Source organism: Bufo gargarizans, chromosome 7, assembly GCF_014858855.1.
Source record: "Bufo gargarizans isolate SCDJY-AF-19 chromosome 7, ASM1485885v1, whole genome shotgun sequence".
NCBI lineage: Eukaryota > Metazoa > Chordata > Amphibia > Anura > Bufonidae > Bufo > Bufo gargarizans.
In genome coordinates, this window is record NC_058086.1 from 193608421 (window position 1) to 193635757 (window position 27337).

Below are 27337 nucleotides of genomic sequence, written 5' to 3' on the forward strand. Positions count from 1 at the left end.
GGGAATGGAGAGAGGGTAGGGTACAAAAAGAGAAGTTGGGTGAAGAATTTTGAACCTGCATATAGCAAGACAAAAGCTGGTGTCGTGGTGTGGTTCCAAAGTAAGGTATGCCTCTCAAACCCTTGTTCAGTGGTCCCCAACCAGTAGCTCATGAGCCACATGTGGCTTTCAAACCCCTGCTGTGTGGCTCACCATGGAAGTTGTGAGTTATGACTATATGTACTGGCAGTTTACATTGTTAGAGATGTATCCTAAGGCATTTTTTTAAATTATTGCAACGCAAATCATTTTTTTCAATTGGTCTTTATTAAAAATGTTGAACCCCTGTCTCTGTGCAACCTTCAGATTCTCTAGTAGCAGGCTTTGAATTTTCACTCTGTTCCTTCAAGCAGCTCAGCTGACGGCTCCTTATCGCTTACATTATAAACTCTCATTATAACTTAACTCTGATCTGACTGATAAGAATGTGGCTTAAATAAGTGTTGAGATAAGGTTTATAAGGTGCAGCCACAAAGTGAAAGTACCATTCACACAGCTAGACAAACTGTTAACCCTTTGTGACAGAACGTCTCAATAATGTTTTAATAAAGACCAAGCAAAAATATGATTTTTAGCACAAAATGAGTAAAATGCAATCATGAAGACATTGCCGACTGAAGGTGCACATAGCCTTTAAATTTCACACTGAAATATTTAGCAGCAAATGTTTTAAATGTCGTTTATCCACATTCAAAATTTCTCTCTATTTTTGAATTGACTGTTGCCCTTGGCCATCATTGAAAAGTTGAACATGGCTCACAACATACAAAAGGTTTGGGACCTCCGCCTTAGATGATGACCACCAAGCCTCTCTTGAAACCAAGACCCTGACAACAAAGCCCATCAAATCTTTTGGTTGTGCTGCGTTCCACCTTGTTCGGCTCCTACAGAGGTGTAGCTAGACTTTTCTTCAGCCTGGGGAAAATAATTATTTTCCCGCCCTTGCCCTGTATCCAACTAGAACCCGGCACCTAGAGCAATGTCCCACTAGCTACTCCCTACTCTCCAACCTCCCTCAAACCCAACCACAATGTGGTTGGCAACTTGGGACTGTTATGAGGACACAGTAGGACTATAGGAATTTGACTCATCAAACTTATCACTCCACATCTACATATTGCTCCTTAGGCATGGATGTTGGCTAGTGGTGAGTTCCCGTGTCTCACCATGCTTTGACTGGTGATACCTAGAAGACAATGTTTGAGAAGGAACTGTACAATGCAGGAAACCTTGGTGCAATCATAACCAGAGCTACTCTTTAATCTTGTTTTGTTCATTGGTAACATTTACTTTAGTTTAGATGTCTAATATTAAAATTCCTTTTTGCTCTGGCATCTGGAAGTCGGCCCATTCTGAAAAAACTGGTCCATGTGGAATGATTTCCCAAGACTGAAAGTGGAAGACAGAAGAATTGTGATACTTACTCTAGGAACTGTGTGATGTACTTCCTGCTACATTTGGACCACATCCAAGGGTTGGTGTAAAAATTGAGAGTTGGAGCCATGACATGTTGTTGCTTGCCTCCCTCTTCTTTACACTTATTACTGTCATCGTGCGGCATATTGAATCTGAGGAAACACGGAGATGAGTCAGTTAACAATATGCAAGATAGGTTCTAGTATAATCAGGGACAGATTGAGGAGACAAAGCAAGGGCACCAAGGATTAAAAAAACTGCACCTGCCCCCCAATTAACACTCTACAATGTATTCCTGGGTGCTGTTTTATATCATGAGATAGATACAGAGATTGATAGACATGACAGAGATAGATAATAGATAGATAGATAGACAATAGATAGAGAAATAAATACTTTAAATAGATACTGTAAATTAGATAGATAATAGATACCAAGATACGTAGATAAATAAACAGATAAATACTTTAGAGAGATAATGTAGATTAGATAGATATGTTAGATAGATACTGTAGATAAGATAGATAGACAGATACAATAATGATCAATGGTAGATAGATAGATAGATAGATAGATAGATAGATAATAGACAGGCAAATACTTTAGATAGATACTGTAGATTAGATAGACAGACGGATAGAATAATGATCGATGAATAATGATAGATAAAAAATCAGATAGACAGGCAGGCAAACAAATACTTTAGATAGATACTGTAGATTAGAAAGATACTTAGACAGAGAAGTAGATAGATTAATAGATATTTAGATAGATAATGTAGATAAGGGTACTTTCACACTTGCGGCAGAGGATTCCGGCCGGCAGTTCCGTTGCCGGAACTGAAAACGCATGCAAACTGATGGCATGTGTCAGACGGATCAGAATCCTGATCCGTCTGACAAATGCATTGAAATGCCGGATCTGTCTCTCCGGTGTCATCCGGAAAAACGGATCCGGCATTTATTTTTTTCAAATTTTTTGCGGTCTGAGCATGTGCAGACCGCAATACCGGATCCGTTTTGTCGGAACACTCGGGGCCGGATCCGGCATTAAAGCATTTTAATGGGAAAAAATGCCGGATCCGGCATTCCAGCAAGTGTTCCGGAATTTTGGACGGAGATAAAACTGCAGCATGCTGCGGTATTATCTCCGCCCTGATCAGTCAAAAAGACTGAACTGGAGACATCCTGAACGGATTGCTCTCCATACAGAATGCATTTGAATAAAACTGATCAGAACGGAACTCAATGCCGGAAAAGAATAACGCTAGTGTGAAAGTACCCTTAGATAGCTAGATAGATAGTGATAGTAAAATGAGTGTTTACACGCAGGGATTTTCCAATATGACATAGACAATTCTTTTATAGTATATAGAGTTTTATACATGGCTATCACCACTCTTTGGCCTGTCTTGTAACACAGATAATAGCAGATTTTTGCATTACGGACTATATGTGGTCACAAAGCCGCAGAGATTATTGCTGGATGAGAAAAATCATAGCGTGTGAACCCACTGTAAGGTTTGATAGAGAACGGTTTATTTCAAAGACAAATGTATTTACATGAAACGTACACATGTCCAAGCTCATGTGCTATCGTAAATGCCGTGCTCAGGCCGTTGTCTTCACTGATGGAACAGCTCCTGTATGGATCACACACTGTGCCAAGCTCTGCCAGACCTGAAGATTAACAAACATAAATCAGAAAAATTATATCACAGATCATTAGTGGAATATAACTTTAGGACATAACTGATGCTAATTTATATAACAATAAAATTCCATGGAGACAATGAATAAAAAAATTAAATACAAGTAAATAAAAATAAATTCCCATTATCTAGTTATATAGAATCCATATGCAATTTTTTGGGGAGTATTGTAAAATGGCAGTATAAAAATAAATAAATAGTGTGTTTATTATTAATAAATAAATACAATAAATACAATCTATCTATCTATCTATCTATCTCATAACAATGGACACAAGCAGTGTATACTGTAATGGAAAAACGAATCCAGCCAGGAGGCAATATGGACAATCACAATACATTAGTAAGTGCCTTGTATTAACTTTCTCTGCATAATAAATACCACTTGCTGAAGTCACACAACCCCTTTAAGTCCCCAAGCACCAGCTTTAGTGTTTGTTTGTTTTTAGAACTAATCAAGAAACCGATGTAAAATGTAAAAAAAATACATTTGTACCAAAAAATGAATACAATGATATATCTTACCTAATGTATCACATTTCTCTTGGGCTCTACATATATCCTGTCTGAAAATGAAAAAAAAAAAAGTGTATTTTACCAAGGGAAAAATCATAAGACGCCCAGGGACAATTTTTCAAAACTGGTGCAAAGAAAAAAAAGTGGCGCAATTAACCAAGTTGCTCCAGTTTTAATAAATTTTCCCCATACAGTTTTATGTTTATGACCAGATCCACCAATTTGAGACAAATATATATGTATTTATATATTTTTTTGCATTTGTACAATGGACTGGTATTTCCATTTGCACTGAGAAGCGGGAGAACGGCGCATACATGATTTCCACACACTAGACTTTTCCATAAATTAAATTTTAATTCATAAAACAGTTTTGAGCCACTTAGAACAGCAGGACCTCGGCTTCGGGATTAATGCGTTGACGTAAGTCTCGCTAAATGAAATATCTGCTGCCGGTGACAGTGTGTTAAACTAATCGCTCACCCCATTTATCACATTTTACATTAACACCTGCGAAAATCAGGAAAAAACAGCGCGTCGGCCGAGAGACTAGAATATCCCTATTCCCATAACCCAGCAGTTACAAAAAAAGCATGAATCCTTCTGGGCCTTGTAGTCCCACCTCAGTTTAATGCCTCATGCAACCAGCAACACCAGTCTATATCGTCTATATTATGGAGCTACAGTTATTCTGTGTAATGCACTTTCATGCCTCCGTGAGGCGCCGTATTTTCCCCCAGAAGCAATGTTTCTAGGGAAAAATAAGTCCATTATATGGAGAGGAGCGGTTTTTGGCACCATATTGAGGACTCGTAGCTCATGGTCCCTAAAGGTATATAAAAAAAAACAAAAAAAAGGAATATCAAGAAATAAATCTTGTCCTCCTTTGTACAGATTCCGCAGTTCCTAAGAAAGTTGGGCGATGACCCATAGGGCTGCCATTACTGACCCCATAGAGTATGCCAATCAACCTGATTGGTAATGGTAAATCTGCTCTCATGGTGATGGACTCTATATGACATGGTGTCATGGAAGCTGTAATGGTGGCCATACTGGTTTTCACTCATCTTTCCTATAAGGAGTTATAATTAAGTAATGGAAGAATAAATATTAAAGGGTTTAGATAGAATTTGAAAAACATTGTTGATTTCTTCCAAAAACCATCTGTCCACCTCCAGACCACATTCCAAATGAAGAGCAAAAAAAAACTCTCATTATTCCATACAACGTCCTTCAGACTCCATATAGCTATTTTCTAGGGGCACTAATATGGTCGGGCTGTTGCCTAGCAACAACCACGGAAGTTAGCAGGTGACTACACCGACTCTCCCTTAGAGTCATGGGCACGTATTACACCTTTCCTTCTCACTTGATTTCCATAGAACTCATCAAATTATCCATACCTCCATTAAACAGTCCTGTTTTGTGGGATTGTCCCATAGGCAAGACTGAAAAGAGGTGGAGTCTATGCTGATTTGCATAAAAGGGGCATTTCCTGGCGTTCCAATTCAGAAAAGGGGGGAGGGGATTTGCCTTACCTTGTTATTAGCACCGCCGTATCGTGATGGGAGTGGTGGTTGTCATCTGGGTTGTTCTGAGACTGTTGCCATATGCAAAAGTTTTTTAAGGTCGTCTGAGCATTATAAGAAATAGATGGACCCTCCTGGCCAAACAGAAAGAGCATATATCCCGATGAACTTATTTATAATTCTGCACATTCCCTATTACATCAAAAATATATATTACCGAATTCTACCGTACCTGCTCATCGAGGACTACAGCTAATTTTACGATGGCAATATGGATTAAATTCCCAATGCTTGGATCCTTATAAATGGAGGCCACCTGCGGGAAACAGTAAATTATTTGGCCTGTGTTCATATTACGGCATGTAAAGTTTTTCTGTATGTGACTCAACTTAAAGGAATCTGTCATTAGAAAATTCACAATGGTCGGCCAAAAGCAGCCATTTTGGACGACTTTTATCTCATGTGTATGGGCAATGTGTATATCACCAGGAGACTCGTTGATAAACCAGGCACAGTGTCTCGTAGGTCTAGCTCAGTTGAATGTAATAATACCTTTCACTTGGCGATCCGTTGCTTCATTCTGGAGAAAAAGCACTTGCAAATAAGTGCACCCAGGGCGGGCCTCCTCCTCCTGCCTCTTCTGCCAGACCCTCCTTCTCCTTCCTGATTGATGGCGCCAGCGGAGATGACTATGATGAAGAAACTTGGCCCAGCCAATCGGGAAGGAGAAGGAGGAACTGGCAGAGGAAGCAGGAGGAGCAAGGGTGCACAGAGTGGCTTGGGCCCGCCCTCAGTGCACTTAACTGCTCATTTGCATATGGATTAAAAGTACTTTTTCTCCAGAATGAAGTAACTGGTCGCTAAGCGAAAGGTATCATTGCATTCAGCCGAGTTAGTCCTACGAGCTTTATATCTAAAATTTCAATACTGCAGGGGATCAGACTCCATACAGAGATTGTTTGTACTCTGTAACCATGGCAACACATAGTTCTGCATAGAAGCTGTATACACAAAATGATATATTTTTTATCAAGTCTATTTGCAATTGTGATGTCCATATACTTGAAAGGAGCAGTACACACAGCGATATATGATAAAAGCAGATATGAGATAAACTTGTCCCTACTATTTGGCAGTCTGCAAGAATTTCTGCATGACCCTGAAATAAACAGTCTTGGACTCTTAAGTTAATTTGGGATTGGGAATGCTCTTCTGCTTTCGGCTGGGGAAATGGCTGAGGGTTGGGATTTAGTCCAGGGAGCGAGGCTTAACCATATTTGTGTCCTACTGTAGACAGGGCACAGGGAGGAGGCTCCTGCTGTAGACACAGGACATGGAGGAGGAGGGGGGGCATGGCGGATCTTCAGGGACACATACAGTAAATATATTTATTTATATTTATCAGTTTTAATCAAATGCAAGGAGGAGATTTATATTTTATTTTTTATTTTTTTGTGTGTGTGTTCTTTTCAGCACCATAGTCTTATGACAATTCTATGATGCGAGAAACGCGGGAAGAACTGACAAGCTATAAAGGTTTTTCAAGGCAAAGTAAAAGTAGCAACCTACTGTATACATCCCTTATTATTACTTCTCTAGGAATAAGGGATTGGGCTACAGAATTGTATTGGCTACCTAGCCCACCAGAGCTATGCATTTTCTCGGCACCCACTAAGGCAAATCTGCTCGAAGATCTGGAGAACATGAGGTTGTCTAATATGTTTGTAAGTGAATATTTATGCAGAAGTAAAATGTTGATAGGTCTCACTTATAGGCAGAGAATGTAATGCTGTTAAATAGCGTAAAGAACATCTGTGACATTGTCATTTCATGGTGGATTAAGCATTTTTGCTACAGCACCCAGCAAACCATCTGGGGAGCATAAGCCTTCCATACAGTTTCATGTCTCTGCCCATTTAAGAATAGCTTATGACATCAAGTGACTGAAAAATATACAGCAATGAAAGGCTCCATAGTAGGGGTTATAATGCTCAAGGACACTGGAGATCAAATCCTCCATTGGTCTTCTTTCCTGACAAACCAGTCTCGCAAAATGCTGAATTGTTTCTACAGTTTTATGTAGTAACATAGTTTATAAGGCTAAAAAAAGACATCTGTCCATTCAGTTCGGCCTGTTATCCTGCAAGTTGATCCAGAGGAAGGCAAAGAAAAAACATGGAGTAGAAGCCACTTGTCCTCATTTTAGAGGAAAAAAATCCCAACTGTAAACAGACAACCAGAATAACTCCCTGGATCCACGACCCCTCTCTAGTAGCTATAGCCTGTAATATTATTACACTCCAGAAATACATCCAGGCCCCTCTTGGACTCTTTTAGTGAACTCGCCATCACCACCTCCTCAGGCAGAGAGCTCCATAGTCTCACTGCTCTTACCGTAAAGAATCCTTTTCTATGTTTGTGTACAAACCTTCTTTCCTCCAGACGCAGAGGATGTCCCCTCGTCACAGTCACAGTCCTGGGAATGAATAGATGATGGGATAGATCTCTGTACTGACCCCTGATATATTTATTCATAGTTATTAGATCTCCCCTCAGTCGTCTTTTTTCTAAAGTGAATAACCCTAATGTTGATAATCTTTCAGGGTACTGCAGTTCCCCCATTCCAGTTATTACTTTAGTTGCCCTCCTCTGGACCCTCTCCAGCTCTGCTATGTCTACCTTGTTCACAGGAGCCCAGAACTGTACACAGTACTCCATGTGTGGTCTGACTAGTGATTTGTAAAGGGGAAGGACTATGTTCTCATCACGGGCATCTATGCCCCTTTTGATGCAACCCATTATCCCTTTGGCCTTGGCAGCAGCTGCCTGATACTGTTTTCTACAGCTTAGTTTGCTGTTCACTATAATTCCTAAGTCCTCTTCCATGTCAGTGTTTCACCATTTAGTATGTACGGTTGACTTGCATTATTCCTTTCCATGTGCATAACCTTACATTAAATTACATTAGTCATTGGATGAAAGGATTTTCTAGGGGTAAAGCTTCTACTTCAACGAAGACGAGTAGGGTGCTGTGGATGGCGGTAGCGGTGCTATGACTAATAATGATGCCTTTTTGGCCTGCAATGGGTGCACCATGGGTGAGTGTTGTGCCTCTAAGACTGCTAATGGGTGAGCTGGGAATATTATTGGGAGCTGTGGTGAAAAGTAGGCCCAAAATGGGGCACTGTGACAGAGAATAGGCCGCTGCCATAAGGGGCACATCTACAAAGTAGATTTTAACTACTAGTTTGGAATGCATGGTGGGTTTTCTGCTGAAGATTTACAGTTTGTAATTGCATGAGTCTACATTTGGGGCTAATCCACACATGGCTACCTGGATTAGCCACAGCAGTAGGTGGAATACAGGCGGATTTCATGTGGATTTTGGAGCAGAATACGCATGGGGATGCACATTAATATTATGCAATCCTAATATGCTTTAAATAGGCACTCTGTGGCCCCCACTGTATTGTGGCCCCACACATGCCACTATATAAAGGCTCTGGCAGGAACAAAGGATTGAAATCCAACATGTCTGAACTCGCTTTCCCTCGATTTCTGCCCTCCAGTGACATACACATGAGATCATCGGCCAATCTTGACAAAAAACAGCTGGTTTGGCCCACATTGATGTCATGTGTATGGCCAGCTGGCTGGAAACCAATATGGCTGTCATCCCAGTTCCTAACTTCCCTAGCTTCCTCAATGACAGATATGCCTTGTGATCCTGTAATATATCCTCTTTTTAGGTCACTTTGCCATTTTACAGCCTGGCCGAGTTGGGTAACAGTCAAATTGGCGGCCATATTACTTCTCTTGAAACAGATTAGAAGGGTCGGAAGAACAATTCTGTTGGACAGAAGAATAGGAATCAATGGAAAGAAGAAGAAGATACTTACTATGGACATCAATGTCAGAACATAATGTTGGAGATTAGCACCATGATATTCAACCATCTTGTTGTCAGCCACCACCATCACTTCGACATACCGAGGGTAGGACAAAAAGCGCTTTGTTCTTTTGTGACTGTGCGTCCCATTGATCTTATCAGCGTTATTGTATGAGGGATCCTGGTTTGTTAGCAGCCCCTTTCTTAGATCGGTTACGTCTGAGAACATGATGTTCTGTTCCCGGGGGCTTACCCTCTTCCTTTTTCTGAGGGAATTAGATTGTTGACCTGTAGTAAAAAAGTTAAAAAGGAGATGATATAAAAAAAAAAAAAACATAATACCACCTGTATAGATCAGCCATGGCATCAAGCACAACTTAGTAACTGTCACCTCTGTAGACATTGCAGATTACCCAACCTGGAAGACGTTCTAAGCCTTAGGGGTTTTAAAAAAAAATCCTGGCTGCAACACCTAAAATTGATATGGAGCACTCCTGAGTACAATGAAATAGCTACTGCCTCGGGCAGCAACTGAATTGGTGGCATACTTGACTCGTATAACCTGGTGAAGGGTAAAATAAAAGACAAGCATCAGCACTGTAATCATCGTTATTTACAGGGTTGGTGCCATACGGAGGACATGTTGTTATAGTTTTAAAGTTGTTGGAAAGACGGATGAGAAATTTCCCGCCGCTCCTGCTCTGATGCTTCCCGTTTTCTCACTAGTCTCTACATCCTGCTCTCGCTCCGTACACAGGAAATGACCGCTAAGCCAATCACTGGCCACAGCAGTGACCCACCTCAGCCAATAATTGGCCCAATGGTCATTTCCTGTGGGTCAAGCGGGACCAGGAAGTAGAGAGCAGTGAGGGTCCAGGAAATTACACAATGGGAGATGTGGGGCATCAGTGAAGTGAATATGACTTATTTTATTGTTATACACAGTTCCAAATGTTTTCTCTAAAGAGAATCTCACACCAGTGACCTTCCTATCAAACAGTGCAGAGACAAATAGCTGTGTTTCAACTGATTAAAATGCTGTTTTCCTTTAGTTGATCTGAGGCTCAGTAATATGCAAATGTGGTGCATTGAGGGCTTCATCATTGCTCTTGTTGCTCCCAACCTCTGCTCCTTTCTATGGCCACCCCTTCTCTCCTTTGCCACTGCCTGGCCCAATCAATCAAAGCAGCCAGGGAAGGGATGACCACAGAAAAAAGTGGAGCTTGGTAGAAACATGAGCAACGGTGATGTCCTCATTGCACCAAAGGCCTAATCTGCATATTAGGAAAAAGTATCGTAACTCAGGAATGGAGCCTCAAGTTATGATCTTTTACCATGGTGATGGATCATGTGATGGACCATGTGATGACCGGATTGACGTCACCACAGGTCCTGTTACTGCACACAGCTAAGATGAAGACAGAAGGAGATGCCGGCTGCGCGATTGTCACGGCTGTAAGTGAGCAACTAGAGCCTACACAGTGAAAAGCAACTGACCGGACCCAAACTAGGGAGGATAAAGGGTGACCCCTGTCAGACCCTCAAAGCTCTCCCTAAGCTGCTCAGCCTATGCGAACACCCCAATGGTGGATGATCGCATATCCTCGTAGCTCGACTATATAACACCTGAACACCCTACAATAGTGAGGGGACACGACCACCGGCTCCCTACACTAGACACGGAGGGAGTCAGGGTCACCTGGGATCCAACAAACAGAAAATCACAAATGAATGTACACTTAACTGAAGGAGCTGCCGCTGCAGTGAAAGCAGATCCAAAGTCAGCAGACAATGTCCGAAGTACTTGCATCAGCAGAACACAGATCCAGTGAAAAGATATCACACAGGTGAAGATACTCAAGCGAGAGATACAGCTCAAATGAAAAGTATAATCCGCACCTCTACAAAGGAGGAGGGGTGATTTAAAGGCAACGAAATAAAACACAGGAGGGACAGCTGGGAGGAAGGAAACCGAAAGTAAAGACCTCATCACAGGGGCGGAGAAACAGGGCAGAGGGAACTCCTCCAAGCTCTAGTAAATAAAATAATAATGATCGGGTCTCCATCCCGATCGTCTCCTAGCAACCGTGCGTGAAAATCGCACCGCATCCGCACTTGCTTGCGGATGCTTGCGATTTTCACGCAACCCCATTCATTTCTATGGGGTCTGCGTTACGTGAAAAATGCAGAATATAGAGCATGCTGCGATTTTCATGCAACGCACAAGTGAAGCGTGAAAATCACCGCTCGTGTGAACAGCCCCATAGAAATGAATGGGTCGGGATTCAGTGCGGGTGCAATGCGTTCAACTCACGCATCGCATCCGCGCGGAATACTCGCTCGTGTGAAAGGGGCCTAAAATACGCGTTTTACTGAATCTTTTCTTATTAAGCTATATATCAATCTGCTCAGCGCCTCCTGCTCTACAACATGCCCTTTAAATAAATTGGCAAGACAACCCCTTTAAAAAGGTTCCAAACACTAGAATTGCTTCCAGCATTTCCATCTCTAGACATAAGAATAGCTTAAAAAAAGTGTTTGCAAATTTTTCAAATAATCACACTGAAAAAAAAAACAACACAAAATCTAAATCCATGCTGCATGTCAATCTGGTTAACAGCAGTTCCATTGGGGCAAAGAAGGAAGAAATGATTCCCTTTTCCTATGGCCTAATTGCCTAGAAAAGAAACACATGTATGAGGCCATGTTCCGCCTATCAATGGCGGGCTGAAGAATAGAAGACAGAGGACAAAACACTTTCTAGTAACATAAAAATAGAATCTGGGGAAAAAACATGATTTGTTCCTTTGGAATAAGCTTTAAAGATGTCCTGATTGTAATATAGTAGATGTCTATGTGCATGCATGTGTGTGACGATATGTCTGGGCGCACACCGCTGGCTTTATGCAGTGATCTCTCAGCACAGGACGGTGCCTTAGAACCAGCAGATCAGAGCAAAACTGTGATTCAAACTTCTGTGCCGCCCACAGTGAGCTGCTCAGCAATGTAAACACTGGGCCGATAAAAAGCGAAATAATGATTTTAGCATGTGGTTGGTCTCCATGTATTCGAGCATGCTCTGCCATAACCCAGCTGAAAACCTCATAATATCTATATAGTAAAGTATTACTTCTTAAAGGGGTGGTACAACATAGACAACCACTTTTCTAAATGTGGACCTCCTGGCAGTGGCCCATTGACAATAGAGGCAGACCACAGTGGTTGCTGGTTCCACCAGGTTGGAGGCCCTGCTGGGTCAAACTGCCCCAGAACCTTTCCAAAGCTATAAGGATTCCCTGCTTTTCTCTATGGAGTCAAAGTTCAGCCCTACTGTCTTTCAAAGGGTTCTCTTAGTTGTGCTCTAAGGCATCCCAGCCCTTTTCTATGGATTCCCCAAGTAGGCACTCTGAGTAATTCTTTACGACACCCCTGTATATTTAATTTTCCAGATTGCCTCTGCTGGGTTTGAACCCAGGACCTGCTGTATGGAGGACACCCCTGTATATCCAAGACCTATAATGCCTCACCCATATGCCTGGGCCCCTCACAGAGGTTGTACTTACCTTGCTCCCCGGCAGCCGCGTCGCTCCTGATGCCTGCACGGCCGCCGCTGCATCTACCTATTGCGTGGATAAAAACATCTAGGGTCGGGGGGGGCAACCAATAGAAGGCCACGATTAGGACAAGCCTCCTTAGTGGCATCCGCGATGCTAGGGTGCCTCGGTCCCGTTGCGGCCTGTTATTGGCTGCCCCCTTCAACGCCAGGTGTTTTCATCCGCGCGATGGGGAGATGCAGTGGCGGCCGTGCCTGTATGAGAAGAGACGAGGGTGCCAGGGAGCGAGGTAAGTACAACGTCTATGAGGGGCCCGGGCATATGGGGGGGGGGGGCATTATAGGTCTTGGATAACCCCTTAAACTTTCCAGATTGTCTCTGTTGGGTTTGAACCTGCTATATGTAGGACACCACTGTATATTTAACTTTCCAGTTTGAACCCAGGACTTGCTGTAATCAATGGAAGGATTTTCTCTGACTCAAAACCTCAAAAATATTCTTCCCATGCATAATCTACTAGTACAGGAATCAGCAACCTTCGGCACTCCAAGTGTTGTGAAACTACATCTCCCATCGTGCACACTTGCTTGGCTGTTCTCTGAACTCCCACAGAAGTGAAAGGAGCATGCTGGGAGTTGTAGTTTCACAACAGCTGGATTGCCGAAGGTTGCTGATCCCTGTACTAGTACAATAAACCTAATATATATATATATATTTATACTACTTCCTCCTGTCGATCAGAGGATTGCCAGCTTATCAGCTGTTATTCTTGGGCGAAACCGCTGGCATTTCTCTTCAGCAGCCACTGCAGGACAAAGGTGGTATTACACGGCCATCATTCAAATCTTTGAATTACCTGTAAAACATGGTCATGCTGAGTCCTCCAGTGCAGAAGTTTCCTGCTCTGGCTGCTTAGATGTAAGGACAAGAGTTGTCCTTATAAGATAGGTACACCAAACGTAAACTTTCCCTTTAAAACAATCACATTATTGTGAAACGTCTAGAAGTTAATGCACGCTATCAATGAACCTGGCTTTACAAGAGAGAGTTTGTGAATGCGCCTTTTATTCTCTGAACAAAATGTACATTATGACTGGTGGTTGCGGGGCCTACACCTCACCATACGTGATCCGCACAGAAGCTGCATTCAGAGAGGATGACACCCAGCTTATCAATAACATATGTGGCCCTCTTACCGGGCAGAAGACTTTAAATCTTTTATCCCAAAAATCTAGTAAAATTAATTTGGCCCCTGACTCTAAACAATTTTTTTTTCATAAGTTTCTATCTCTCGTTTAATTCAGTTTTTTAGGAGTTTTGAAGTTATTGGGGTTGTCTGAAGATTTAAAGGAGTAGAAAAACATGGCAGCTTTATTCCAAAAACAGCGCCATACCTATTCATGGGTTGTTCCTGGTATTGCAGCTCAGCTCTATTGAAAAGAATGGGGCTAAGTTGTAATACCACCCACAACCTGTGGACAGGTGTGGTGCTGTTTTTGGGAGCTCTGGACAACCCCTTTAATCCTCTAAGTACTAGATTGGTGGCGGTCTGACAGATCACAACATTGTAAGAATTAAGCAGTGGTCGAGCATGCATGTTGCTGCTTCATTCACTCTCTACGGGACTGCTGGAGATAGTCTTAGGCTACTTTCACATCTCCGGTTTGAATTCTGGCAGAGAACAGCCTGCTGGTATTCTCTGGATCCGGTGCTGCCTGATGAGGATGGAATGTCCGCCAGCGGTTTGGCGGAGTTCCTTACGCATTCCAGCAGATAAGTGGATAACTGGCCGGACACAACCCACTACATGCTGCGGTTTGTGTCTGCCCAATCCTCCGCTTGTCTGCTGGAACAGCCATATTGGAGTTTCACACCGGGGGGGGGGGGGAAGTCTTACAGTAGCCTTACAGGAATGGATGGAGCAGCAAAAATCTTGCTTGTCCATTACTCTCACTCCAGCCTTACAGAGAGGACACAGGATCCCCATTCTCATGATCAGCGGGGGTCCAGTTGGTCAAACATCAATATGTCTCCAGTAAATTAAAGGAGTTTTGCTTCAAGCAACCCTTTTTGAAAGCCCAGAAATGAACTGTAATGTACAGGAGACCCCCTGACAATAAGTGTTACATTATCCCACAGCGCCACCGCAGGGGAACTGAAGTATTACACAGCTCCAATTGAAGTAAATGGACTGAATGGGACCTACACAGGGAGAGACACTCTTTGTAGCTTCCCTCTGATCTGGCTAGTATATGATTTACTTGAACAAGTAACTCCTAATAATCCAGAAGTCCTTACTAAGGAATCTGACAATAGCTTCTGAAAATCAGACAACCCTTTCAAAATCCAAAACATTTGCTAAAAAACGTATTAAATATCAACCAATATTGCCACATGGCTCCCATCAAGCTTTCCTAGACTACTGAGCAGTTAACCTGCCTATGAATAGAGCACTAGTAGTACCACTGCGACATGTGGGAGCACTACAGGCGACTGCCATATGGCTTTCCACCAGCTTTATCAGACCCCTGAGGAATAAACTAAAGCCATTTATATTCAAAAGGGCCTGACAACGTGCCCAACATGTCGGTTTAAGCAAATACTGGCAGTCCCTATGAAATAGCAATTCTGGAGCACCTTTTCCTGACTCTATGTTGTACTGATCCTCTGTTATTCCTTTTGGAAATGTATGAATTAAGATGTTACAATTTCCATGGTCAACAAGATGTGTCCTTTCACACTCTGAGAGTGTCCATCTCACTAGAGACACATCCTATTGGGGGAAATGTAAGTGTGGTTAGCTTAGTAATACATTTCCAGGAGGAACAACAGAGGGACAGGTCAATGCAAAGCTCTAAAAATTATTTTAGGGGAATACATGACATGTCAGGAATGCATGCAAAGTATGTCAGCCTCTGAGGATTGCTACAGTGTTATACCATATACATGGTTAATTATCTGCACGTAGATACCCCGGAGAACACAGCAGTCACAATGTCTGAAAATCTGCCGCCTAATTTCTGAAACATTTGCTTTGTTTGATGTTACGTGTAGAAGGTCCCATTCGTCTTGCGTAAGTCGGAGTGACCTTTCAGATACTCCCTGCTATTTTTAGGCGGCTTTTCATTTTGGACTAATTAGTATGTGCTACAATTTCCTCCATTCTAATTTCCGGGCTCTTTTTTTTTTTTTTTTACTCCACTTCAGTCATAACTCTCTTAAGTTTGAATGGAATTAAAGCTTCTATTAACAGCAAATTAGAAAAAAGACCCCGGAACCAAGAAGCAGCAAATAAACCCTGTGTATTACATTAAAGGAAATGATGATGGCAGAAAATGTCATTGACATTGACATCAGCAAAAGCCAAGTGTCGCACAGATGACAAGGACAGATAGAGAATTAATATAAAGATTATAATTACATAAAAAGAAGATAGAGATGGATATGAGAGAGATAGGTAGATGAATAGATAGATAGATAGATAGATAGATAGATAGATAGATAGATAGATAGATAGATAGGAGATACTATAGATAGATAGATAGATAGATAGATAGATAGATAGACACTGTAGATAGAGAGATAGATAGATAGATATGAGATAGATAGATAGATAGATACTGTAGATAGAGAGATAGATAGATAGATAGATAGATAGATAGATAGATAGATACTGTAGATAGAGAGATAGATAGATAGATAGATAGATGGATACTGTAGATAGAGAGATAGATACTATAGATAGATAGATAGATACTGTAGATAGAGAGATAGATAGATAGATAGATAGATAGATAGATGGATACTGTAGATAGAGAGATAGATAGATACTATAGATAGATAGATAGATAGATACTGTAGATAGATAGATAGATAGATACTGTAGATAGAGAGATAGATAGATACTTTAGATAGATAGATACGATAGATAGATAGATATTATAGATAGATAGATACTGTAGATAGATACTGTAGATAGATAAATACTTTAGATAGAGAGATAGATAGATACTGTAGATAGAGAGATACTTTAGATAGATAGATACTGTAGATAGAGAGATAGATAGTGATAGATAGTGATAGATAGATAGATAGATAGATAGATAGCAAAAACCAACTCCACGGCACTTCCAATTGTAGTAAAATAAAAGAGTGTTCTTTAATCACCAGATAGAAACGTTTCAGTCCTCTCAATGAGACCTTTCTTAAGCAGTGACAAAGTTACATTGGTGCCAAGTGCAGATATAAATACATCTTCATGATAATTAGAGAGATAGATAGATAGATAAAAACGAGTCCAAGCTTGTGAGCAGCACAGCAAATAGAGTAGATTGGGTGCCAGCAGTTGTAGGAGCGATCCAATCCCCAAAGAACATAAAAGGAATGATCCCCGGCACTTCCACAAGTAAAATAAAGATGTGACTTTATTCACCAAAGCAACATTTCATCTTTATTTTACTTGTGGAAGTGCCGTGGATCATTCCTTTTAGATAGATAGATAGATAAGGGTAGTTGGGGAAGTTATCGCAGTGTTGATTTCGCTACACTGACAATATACCCGATAACCCAAGGTATCCGCTGCAGCGATCACATGGAGCATTTGGTGATGTTATTGCTGCAGTGCCTGTAACCACGTGTAACATCACCGGGACCACCAGACTGACAGTGCGGGAATGGCAGGGGATTGAGCAGGTGTTGATTTGTCTATTTTATAACATTCCAGGCCGTTTCCAAAATTTTTGAGGGTCCCAGAAAATCCTTTTAAGATCTATATATATATATATATATTGTTTTTACTGTCTGGTAATATCCAGGTAGAGAGGTCATATAAGTAAATCAGACCAAAGCCTTGATGTGGAGGATTGTGACACCATCAGCACAAGCCCAATGGGTGGCGGGAGATTGACCCCCTGTTCCTGGCAAAAAAACTACATTTTCCCTTTTTAGCTCAAGGTTCACTTTAAATATCCCCTGCATTTCAGATGTGAATCCAGACACGGTTTCCGCCCATCATCCACACAAGCGACCACATAATGTAACCCGCCTAATCCGTGCATGTGACTGGGCCGAGCAGCAAAGTTAAAAAGTTAATTATTGCACAAAGATATTGAATGTAGGCCCTTGTCACATAAAACGTAACCCTACACGTGATAAAAGTCTCAGGCGCCCCATGCTAAATCAATATGCCGTGTAAGCAGCAGGGTGGTAAAGGGTTAATCCTTAACTCCAGCAGCCTCTTTTCATCATGCATAAAACAGACAGAAGACAACTAAAACGAAATGGAACCCCTACTTTTATCCCTAGTTTGAGATTAGCAACATAATTGCAAATTTTCAAAGACAAACAAACAAAAAAAACTTGAATAAATGATACCTCCAAATTGTATTAAAGGGATTTTCCAGGATATCCTCAGGATAGGTCATCAATATCTGATCAGTAGATTGTCAATATCTGATCAGCACCAGTGAGTGCTGCATCCTCCTCACAGTTTACCAAGCACAGCGCCGTACATTGTTTAGTGGCCGTGCTTGGTATTGCGGCCCAGCCACATTCATGTGCATGGGACTGAGCAGTGCCTAGGCCATGCAAGGGTGCACCACTAATGAGGCCAGGTGAGGCCATTGCCTCAGGCAGCACTAGGTAGGGGCAATAGAGGGGCAGCCAAAGGGCCATGGGCTGAAAGGAAGGGGTTAGGTTAAGAAATTGGCATTGGGGAGGGAGGGGCCCCGTTTCAGTTTTCGCCACAGGCAGCAGAAAGGCTAGGTGCACCCATGTGGCCATCATGTCCGAATCTCCCTGCCAGAACAGATAAAAAAATTTGACCACTGATGAAGGTCGGAAATGACCGAACCGTGTGGTCAAAATACACTGTTTGTACAAAGGATTAATATTGGGCTTTTGGATGAAACTACTGCAAAACTTAAAAATAAAAAAGTTTGATTGCAACAATTTAAATCTGTGTGCCTCAATTTTCGCTATATGTACATTGGCTGTTCCCAGCCCTTGATTGGCACCAGAGACTACTGAATTGAGTGCGGTTCTCCATTCTACTACTTATTTCTTATGGGATGACTTTGTATAGTATTACTGGCTGCTATGGAAAAAAAAAAAAAAAAGAAAGCTACGTTTTTAGAAGTTTCATGAATGAAGCTCTTTGGGGGTTATTTTCAGATCATGTCTGCTCTTTTATTGCTTAGGAGTCCAGTGGGCGGTCCTATCAGTGATTGACAGTCTCCCCTCTATAACTGTGCATACAAATTAGCTGTCAATCAGTGCATAGGACCGCCCACTGGACTCCTAAGCATAGAAAAGGGTAAGGAAGAAAATGGATGAAATGCACGTTATACTAGATATCAATCTGCTCAGCTCCTCCTGCTCTAAAACATGTTGCCCGCATATACATGTGACAGGTTCCCTTTAAATTGTCTTCTGATATCTCCAAAATCAGTATTTTTGCCATATGACTACATTTAGGCTGGTTATCCCTCAAATAATTGTTTGGTGACCACCTATCATGTTATCCCTCGAAGAATTGTTTGGAGACCACCTATCATTCTCCATTACCATGCTTGTTTGGCCAAGAAGAAAAGCGGTGCCAGATACTGGTGACACCACTTATCTCCTGTAAAAAAAAGCATCATACATGTAAAAATCCAGATGCGCCAGATTTTGACATATGCGCCATCCCCCTAGACATTAGATGGACAATGGATGAAAATCTGCAAGGTCTGCTGTCTTGGTATAGCAGAGACCACTGTGCACGTAGGGCCAGTATCGGACTGAAGTCTCTTGGGCCCACCATAGGAAATTATTCTGAGGACCTACCCTATATAGGATTTTAAAGGGGTATGCAGGTTGTTTCAAGGTATCTCCTATCCACAGGATAGAGGATAACTATTAGATCGGTGGGGGTCCTACTGCTAGGACCCTCACCGATCACGAGAACGAGGGCCCCGTAGCCCTTTGCAGCCCCCCTGAAGTGAACACGCACGCATGTGCAACCAGCAGCTCCATTTAATTCTATGGGAGTTCCGGAGATAGAGTTGAGTATAACGTGATCGGAGGTGGTCCCAGTGGTAGGACCCCCACCGATCAAATAGTTATCCCCTATCCTGTGGATAGGGAAAAAAATTAAACAACTGGAATTCTACTGTTAAGAGCCTTGTTTTACTAGGAATCCATTACTGTCAGCGCTTGGGCCCACCGGAAGATCCTCTGGGGCTCTAGTGGGCCCGTCCGACCCTGTATAGGGCCCATTATGTGCGTGCATTCAATCCAGAATAATCCGCTAAAAAACACAATAAACCATAAAAAGACAAAAAAAATAATCACCGGAGGTTAAACCTCACAAAAAGAGTCATTTGTTATAGGAATGAAGTGAGAGGAGAAGTCTTACGTGGAACCCTCTAAGGAGAGAAGATGTCTTCATCCGAGATCTGATTCTGTCTTTCCATATGTAATTAACGAGATGATCTGTCATCCCCGGCTCTGCTCTAATGTGCAGCATCTGGGCAGTGTGCGCGCAGCGTTCTGGGATGAGGTAGGGGGTTTTATTATCTATTAGGGTCTTACAGGAGATTTCCTATGAAAGACGCTATGGCATATCGATGAAATACTGGGGGGTCCACATCAGTCCCAAGAATGAAGATAACCGAGACATCACGTCTGTACAGAATACGTGGAAATGTTCCGTTATTCCTCGAAATAATTTTAGTATAAACATTGCATTCTGATTTCAGAACCAGACAATTATACAGAGATGAGCGGCGCCACACAGGCACTGCTTATCTCTTCCTCCAGTCTTGTAGGAATCTCCTTCTCCTGGCCCAACCACTGACATACAGTATGCCCTGTTTCTTTAAGAAAAGGTTCTTCAGCAGTTGCAGAGCATTATATAATACTGTGTGTCAGCTTCTGCAAGACACAATAACACACACCACAGCTGCTGCAGAACCTCATAATACACACCTCAGCTGCTGCAGAACCTCATAATACACACCTCAGCTGCTGTGGAACATCATAATACACACCTCAGCTGCTGCAGGACAAGATAACACACACCTCAGCTGCTTCAGAACATCATAATACAAACCTCAGCTGCTGCAGAAGCTCATACTACACACCTCAGATACTGCAGGGCAAGATAACACACACACACACCTCAGCTGCTGCAGAACCTCATAATGCACATCTCAGCTGCTGCAGAACCTCATAATACACACCTCAGCTGCTGCAGGACAAGATAACACACACCTCAGCTGCTTCAGAACATCATAATACAAACCTCAGCTGCTGCAGAAGCTCATACTACACACCTCAGATGCTGCAGGGCAAGATAACACACACACACACACACCTCAGCTGCTGCAGAACCTCATAATGCACATCTCAGCTGCTGCAGAACCTCATAATGCACATCTCAGCTGCTGCAGAACCTCATAATACACACCTCAGCTGCTGTGGAACATCATAATACACACCTCAGCTGCTGCAGAACATCATAATACACATCTCAGCTGCTGCAGAACATCATAACACACACCTCAGCTGCCGCAGAACATCATAATACACACCTCAGCTGCTGTGGAACATCATAATGCACACCTCAGCTGCTGCAGGACAAGATAACACACACCTCAGCTGCTGCAGAACATCACAATACAAACCTCAGCTGCTGCAGAACATCATAATACACACCTCAGCTGCTGCAGGACAAGATAACACACACTTCAGCTGCTGCAGGACATCATACTACACACCTCAGATGCTGCAGGACAAGATAACACACACACCTCAGCTGCTGCAGAACCTCATAATGCACATCTCAGCTGCTGCAGAACCTCATAATACACACCTCAGCTGCTGCAGAACATCATAATACACATCTCAGCTGCTGCAGAACATCATAACACACACCTCAGCTGCCGCTGAACATCATAATACACACCTCAGCTGCTGTGGAACATCATAATGCACACCTCAGCTGCTGCAGGACAAGATAACACACACCTCAGCTGCTGCAGAACATCACAATACAAACCTCAGCTGCTGCAGAACATCATAATACACACCTCAGCTGCTGCAGGACAAGATAACACACACTTCAGCTGCTGCAGGACATCATACTACACACCTCAGATGCTGCAGGACAAGATAACACACACACCTCAGCTGCTGCAGAACCTCATAATGCACATCTCAGCTGCTGCAGAACCTCATAATACACACCTCAGCTGCTGTGGAACATCATAATAAACACCTCAGCTGCTGCAGGACAAGATAACACAAACCTCAGCTGCTGCAGAACATCATAATACAAACCTCAGCTGCTGCAGAACATCATAATACACACCTCAGCTGCTGCAGGACAAGATAACACACACCTAGGCTGCTGCAGAACATCATACTACACACCTCAGATGCTGCAGGACAAGATAACACACACACCTCAGTTGCTGCAGAACCTCATAATGCACATCTCAGCTGCTGCAGAACCTCATAATACACACCTCAGCTGCTGTGGAACATCATAATAAACACCTCAGCTGCTGCAGGACAAGATAACACAAACCTCAGCTGCTGCAGAACATCATAATACACACCTCAGCTGCTGCAGAACATCATAATGCACACCTCAGCTGCTGCAGAACATCATAATATAAACCTCAGCTGCTGTGGAACATCATAATGCACACCTCAGCTGCTGCAGGACAAGATAACACACACCTCAGCTGCTGCAGGACAAGATAACACACACCTCAGCTGCTGCAGGACAAGATAATACACACCTCAGCTGCTGAAGAACATCACAATACACACCTCAGCTGCTGCAGAACATCATAATACACACCTCAGCTGCTATAGAACCTCATAATATCCACCTCAGCTGCTGAAGAACATCATAACACACACCTCAGCTGCTGCAGAACATCATAATACACACCTCAGCTGCTGAAGAACATCATAACACACACCTCAGCTGCTGCAGAACATCATAACACACACCTCAGCTGCTGCAGAACATCATATTACACACCTCATCTGCTATAGAACCTCATAATTTCCACCTCAGCTGCTGCAGAACATCATAATAGACACCTCAGCTGCTGCAGAACACCATAATACACACCTCAGCTGCTGCAGAACACTATAGTACACACCTTAGCTGCTGATGATCATTAAAATACTTGGGAACGTTATATAAATGAATTGATGCTCTACAAGAATCCCCACCACTTGTTCTTTAAAAACAGCTGAAGTGTATATTTTCAGGGATAATGTACCTCCTACTATTAATTATAAGGAATATTTGGAGTCCCGTCAGAGTTTGGTGTCCTGTATAAAGGTGCTGAGCGCAGCCTCCTGCCTGTATGTGGTCCCACTCCTCCTTGGTGACATTCTTATAACGTATAGTAAGGGGAGATTATCTCATATATAAACTATAAAATGGTGTTGAGAGGAGATACTGTCTATATTTATCCCCGATATCGAGAAGGAGTCACACATCCTGTACCGCAGTGGAACATTTATCTCATCAACATTATCCTAAAGACAAAAAAAGGACCAGGATAAGATTAAAAAAAAACGAAATTGAAAAAACTAGAATAAAAAATAGCGGTATATAAATAAATATGGGGGGCCCGCTGCCTAAAAGCTTCTCGATCTGGAGTTTCCCTGTTTACTTCCATGCATTGTTCCACAGCTCTATGATAGACAACACAGTCACCGGGACAGAAATAGCCAAATACTGGAATTACTGCGCTAAATTTATCCAACATTGGAGGTTCCGGGTTCTGGATTCTATGGAGCCGATACAGACTAAGTAACGGCACGATATGTTATTACACACAGGAAGAACTTTATTCCGTGGCCTAATTTTCTTGAGATGTAGTTTAAAATATATTGGATTGAGGCCCGTACATGAAAATGGCCTATTACTTTAAATGTATGTACTGTGTACTAAATGTGTGGATAATGTCAGCAAACAGCTGTTGACGGATCTGTTATTGTTGCTGCTGGTTGTATTCTGGTATAGGGGGACATTTATCAAACAGGTGCAAAGTAGAACTGGCTGAGTTGCCCCTAGCAACCAATCAGATTCCTCCTTTCATTTTTCACAGCCCCTTTGGAAAATGAAAGGAGGAATCTGATTGGTTGCTATGGGCAACCAAGCCAGTTCTACTTTAATCCAGTTGAATAAATGCCCTTCATAGAGTATTGCAAAGGGCTGTGGGTCTGCTATATTAAAGGGGTTTTCCAAGATATTTTAGCTGATGACCTATCCTCTGGCTAGGTCATCAGTATCTATTAGGTGTGGGTCTGACACCCCCGTCGAAAGGCACCGGCGCTCGCAGTAGGTCACTGCCAAGCACAGTGCCATCCATTTGATAGTGGCTGTGCTTGGTACACTTCAATGGGGCTGAGCTGCGCCTAGGCCACGTGACCGATGAACGTGATGTCACATGACCTAGGAAAAGCTGTGAGAAGGCAGCGGTGCTACTGTTTTCTCGAACAGCTGATCGGCAGGGAACCCGTGTGCTGAACCCCCACCAATCAGATACTGATGACCTATCCCCAGAGGATAAGTCATCAGTTAAAATATCTTGGAAAATCCCTTTAAACATCAATATTCCCAATAACATCAAGTTTCCATTAACAGAATTGACAGAATGCAAGTGAAGAATTGAAAAACAATAGAGGAGATTTATCAAAACTGGTGTAAAGATAAACTGGCTTAGTTGCCCATAGCAACCAATCATATTTCACCTTTCATTTTGCAAAGCAGCTCTAAAAAATGAAAGGTGGAATCTGATTGGTCGCTATGGGTAACTAAGCCAGTTTATCTTTACACCAGTTTTGATAAATCTCCCCCGGTTGGTTATTATTTGGTTACCTACAACCAAACCCTCAAGTTCTTCGGCCTGTCGCTTCTCGTGCCCCCATGACAACACTTCCAGTTGTCTCCTGTGGTGATTCAGCCCTATGATATTGTATTGACCAAATCACATCTAATTAGACCAACTATAGGCCGAACCACGGAGCAGCAGAACATGAGGACACCATTACACCTAGAGGCTTTGCTCTCTCTGCAGCTGCTGCGCCCTCTGCACTTTGATTGACAGGGCCAGACGTGATCACGATTTTACTGCCTGGTCCCGTCAATCAAAGTGCAGAGGGCTCGGCAGTTGCAGAGAGAGCAGAGCCTCCAGGTGTAACGGCAACGCCCTCGTTGCTCCTAGAGGATCATTTGCATATATTAAAACATCATTTTTCTCAGCAATGCGGGCACATATGAACATGGGACCAACACAGATGCCTTCAGCTGCCAAGCGCACATGTAAGAGTTCGGTCGGTTTCATAGGTGTCAGATGCCCTTGAAATGGCCCCTCGGTTATTATAAGATAATATGGCAAAAGGATAAGATTGGGAGACTTGCTGCCTGGTTTATTGAAGCCCCGCTCACTTCCTTCAGGCAGCGCACTAGACTAATGCTTTTTACGGCACACTTATCTATTGATTGTCAAGTCGTGAAACAATTCCGTAAGAATAAACAGCGAGATTCACGGCGCGCCCGGAGATGATTCCTTAATCCGCGCACTTACATAAACTATGGCAGTAAAACTCAGAGCTAGTTTTATAGGTGGAGCAGATCTTGGGATGTCACCATGCGAGGGATTAATGAATGTTATAATGGTCACACAGTGACGCCCCCGCCTTATGCATCCCTCAGTGACGCCCCCCCTCAATGACGTCATATTTATCTCTTTTTTAGTATCTGCCTTGTCGTTTCGCTGGAATGCCTTGGAACAAATGGTAATAAATTTATTTGCCTTTCATTTTCCTGCCATTGTCTTGGCTGCATTATGTTGAGCGATACAACATTGTTATTGGAGTCTATATCAAGGGTTACCTAGTTGTCGTAGAGGCGGGAAGAATTTTTTATTTTTTTATCACAATGAAGGTAAGGCTGGGTGGGGGCTACAGTCAGGGTCACCCAACTAGCGATGACTGGAGTCACACTGGGTGACCCAGGGGTGAAGAAGATCAGTCAGAGCACTGATAAGGTGCAGAGTTATTACAGTACAGCCGCACAGTGTTCTCTATCTCCTGCCCTGTAATGATCTCTATGGTCAGCGCATGTTCGGGAGAGGAAGTGGAATGCAATGAGCACATCTGGGGAGATTGATGAAAACTGCCTAAAAGAAAAAAAAAATCCTTGTTGCTTATAGCAACCATTCACAGCACAAATTTCAATTTTCAAGCGACAAAAGCTGCGCTGGAATCCATTGCTATGAGCTGGTGAGACAACTTTGGAGCCTTGGGAGATGAGAAGACCCCTGACCATCATAAATTAATTACTGTAACCCTCTTCATTATCTTAAGACCACCAGCAATGCTTTGGCCTCACAATACACTCGACCACCAGGGATGCTAGTCCATACTTGCCAACTCTGACAGAACATAGGAGGCTCCTAGAAAAAGAGAAGACCCCCTGGACTCCGCGGCACCACAAGGACTGATCGCTGCCACAGCTGAGGTCATTGATTGGTCAAGTGGATATGGCCAAGAGTATCAGTATTTTAAGGCAGCATGAAGGAGTAGCCGTAAGTTCATGGGTCCGATGCAAAATTCCAGAGAGGGCTGCCATGCCCGTTTATAAGGCTGAAAAAATACATTTGTCCATCCAGTTCGGCCTGTTATCCTGCAAGTTGATCCAGAGGAAGGCCAAAAAAACAAACTGTAAGGTAGAAGCTAATTTTCCCCACTTTAAAGGGGAAAAAATTCCTTCCCGACTCCAATCAGGCAATCAGAATAACTCCCTGGATCCACGACCCCTCTCTAGTAGCTATAGCCTGTAATATTATTACACTCCAGAAATACATCCCGGCCCCTCTTGAACTCTTTTAGTGACCTCACCATCACCACCTCCTCAGGCAGAGAGCTCCATAGTTTCACTGCTCTTACAGTAAATAATCCTCTTCTATGTGTAGCATCCCACTCCAGGTGGATGGGAACACTCCAAACTGCTATATGTAATTTCCTGCCATTTTATGCATTTCCTTTGTCACAGCTGCTAAATTGCTAAATTCCTATTTCAGGCTGGTGAATGCATTACATACATCCAATACTAGAGGTCTCTGTAGCATCATTTATATAGCTCAGCCACAGGAAGTTAGTTAGAGATGAGAGATTAGGAGTGAGGAGTTAGGAGGAGAGAAGACCAGGGGACCATACTACTGCAACCTTTGTAGTCCAAGACTAGGACTTATTGATCCTTTACTGTAATACCCCTTCTAGGGATCCCTTCCGGGGATTAAGAGAATAATTGCTGTATCTTGTGCAACCTTTTCAAAGAATGGAGCAGAGAGTTTGCCTGCCATGAGGGAGACCGCCCGTGGGTGGCTGAATCCCTGAAGCACTGAATATTGCTGAATCGCTAAGTGCTGAATATTTATATTTATCTACACCATCTCACTGAGCCTGCTATTGGGATTTGCATTTCTACCATCTTGATGTAAGACAAAGTGCTGCTATTGGAGGATACTTATTTCAAGATTACAATTTACAAGTAAAGTTCCTGTTGGTTCAACTACTGCCTCTCTCATCATTCCACTTCATCTCCTAATTGCACCTCACGGTGCTGATGTCACGAACACAGGGGCCAGCGACCAAAGCACCCTAA

At 42.7% G+C, this 27337-nt stretch overlaps 1 protein-coding gene across 1 annotated transcript in view; it reads right to left on the reverse strand.

The window, feature by feature from the left end:
- The window catches only part of ADAMTS9 (ADAM metallopeptidase with thrombospondin type 1 motif 9), a 202727-nt gene that overhangs the window by 143417 nt on the left and 31973 nt on the right, over positions 1-27337 (reverse strand). Inside the window, 6 exon segments of the mRNA XM_044301141.1 lie at positions 1464-1607; positions 3029-3134; positions 3692-3732; positions 5221-5345; positions 5444-5527; positions 9111-9388. Coding sequence (XP_044157076.1) covers positions 1464-1607; positions 3029-3134; positions 3692-3732; positions 5221-5345; positions 5444-5527; positions 9111-9388 — 778 coding nt within the window.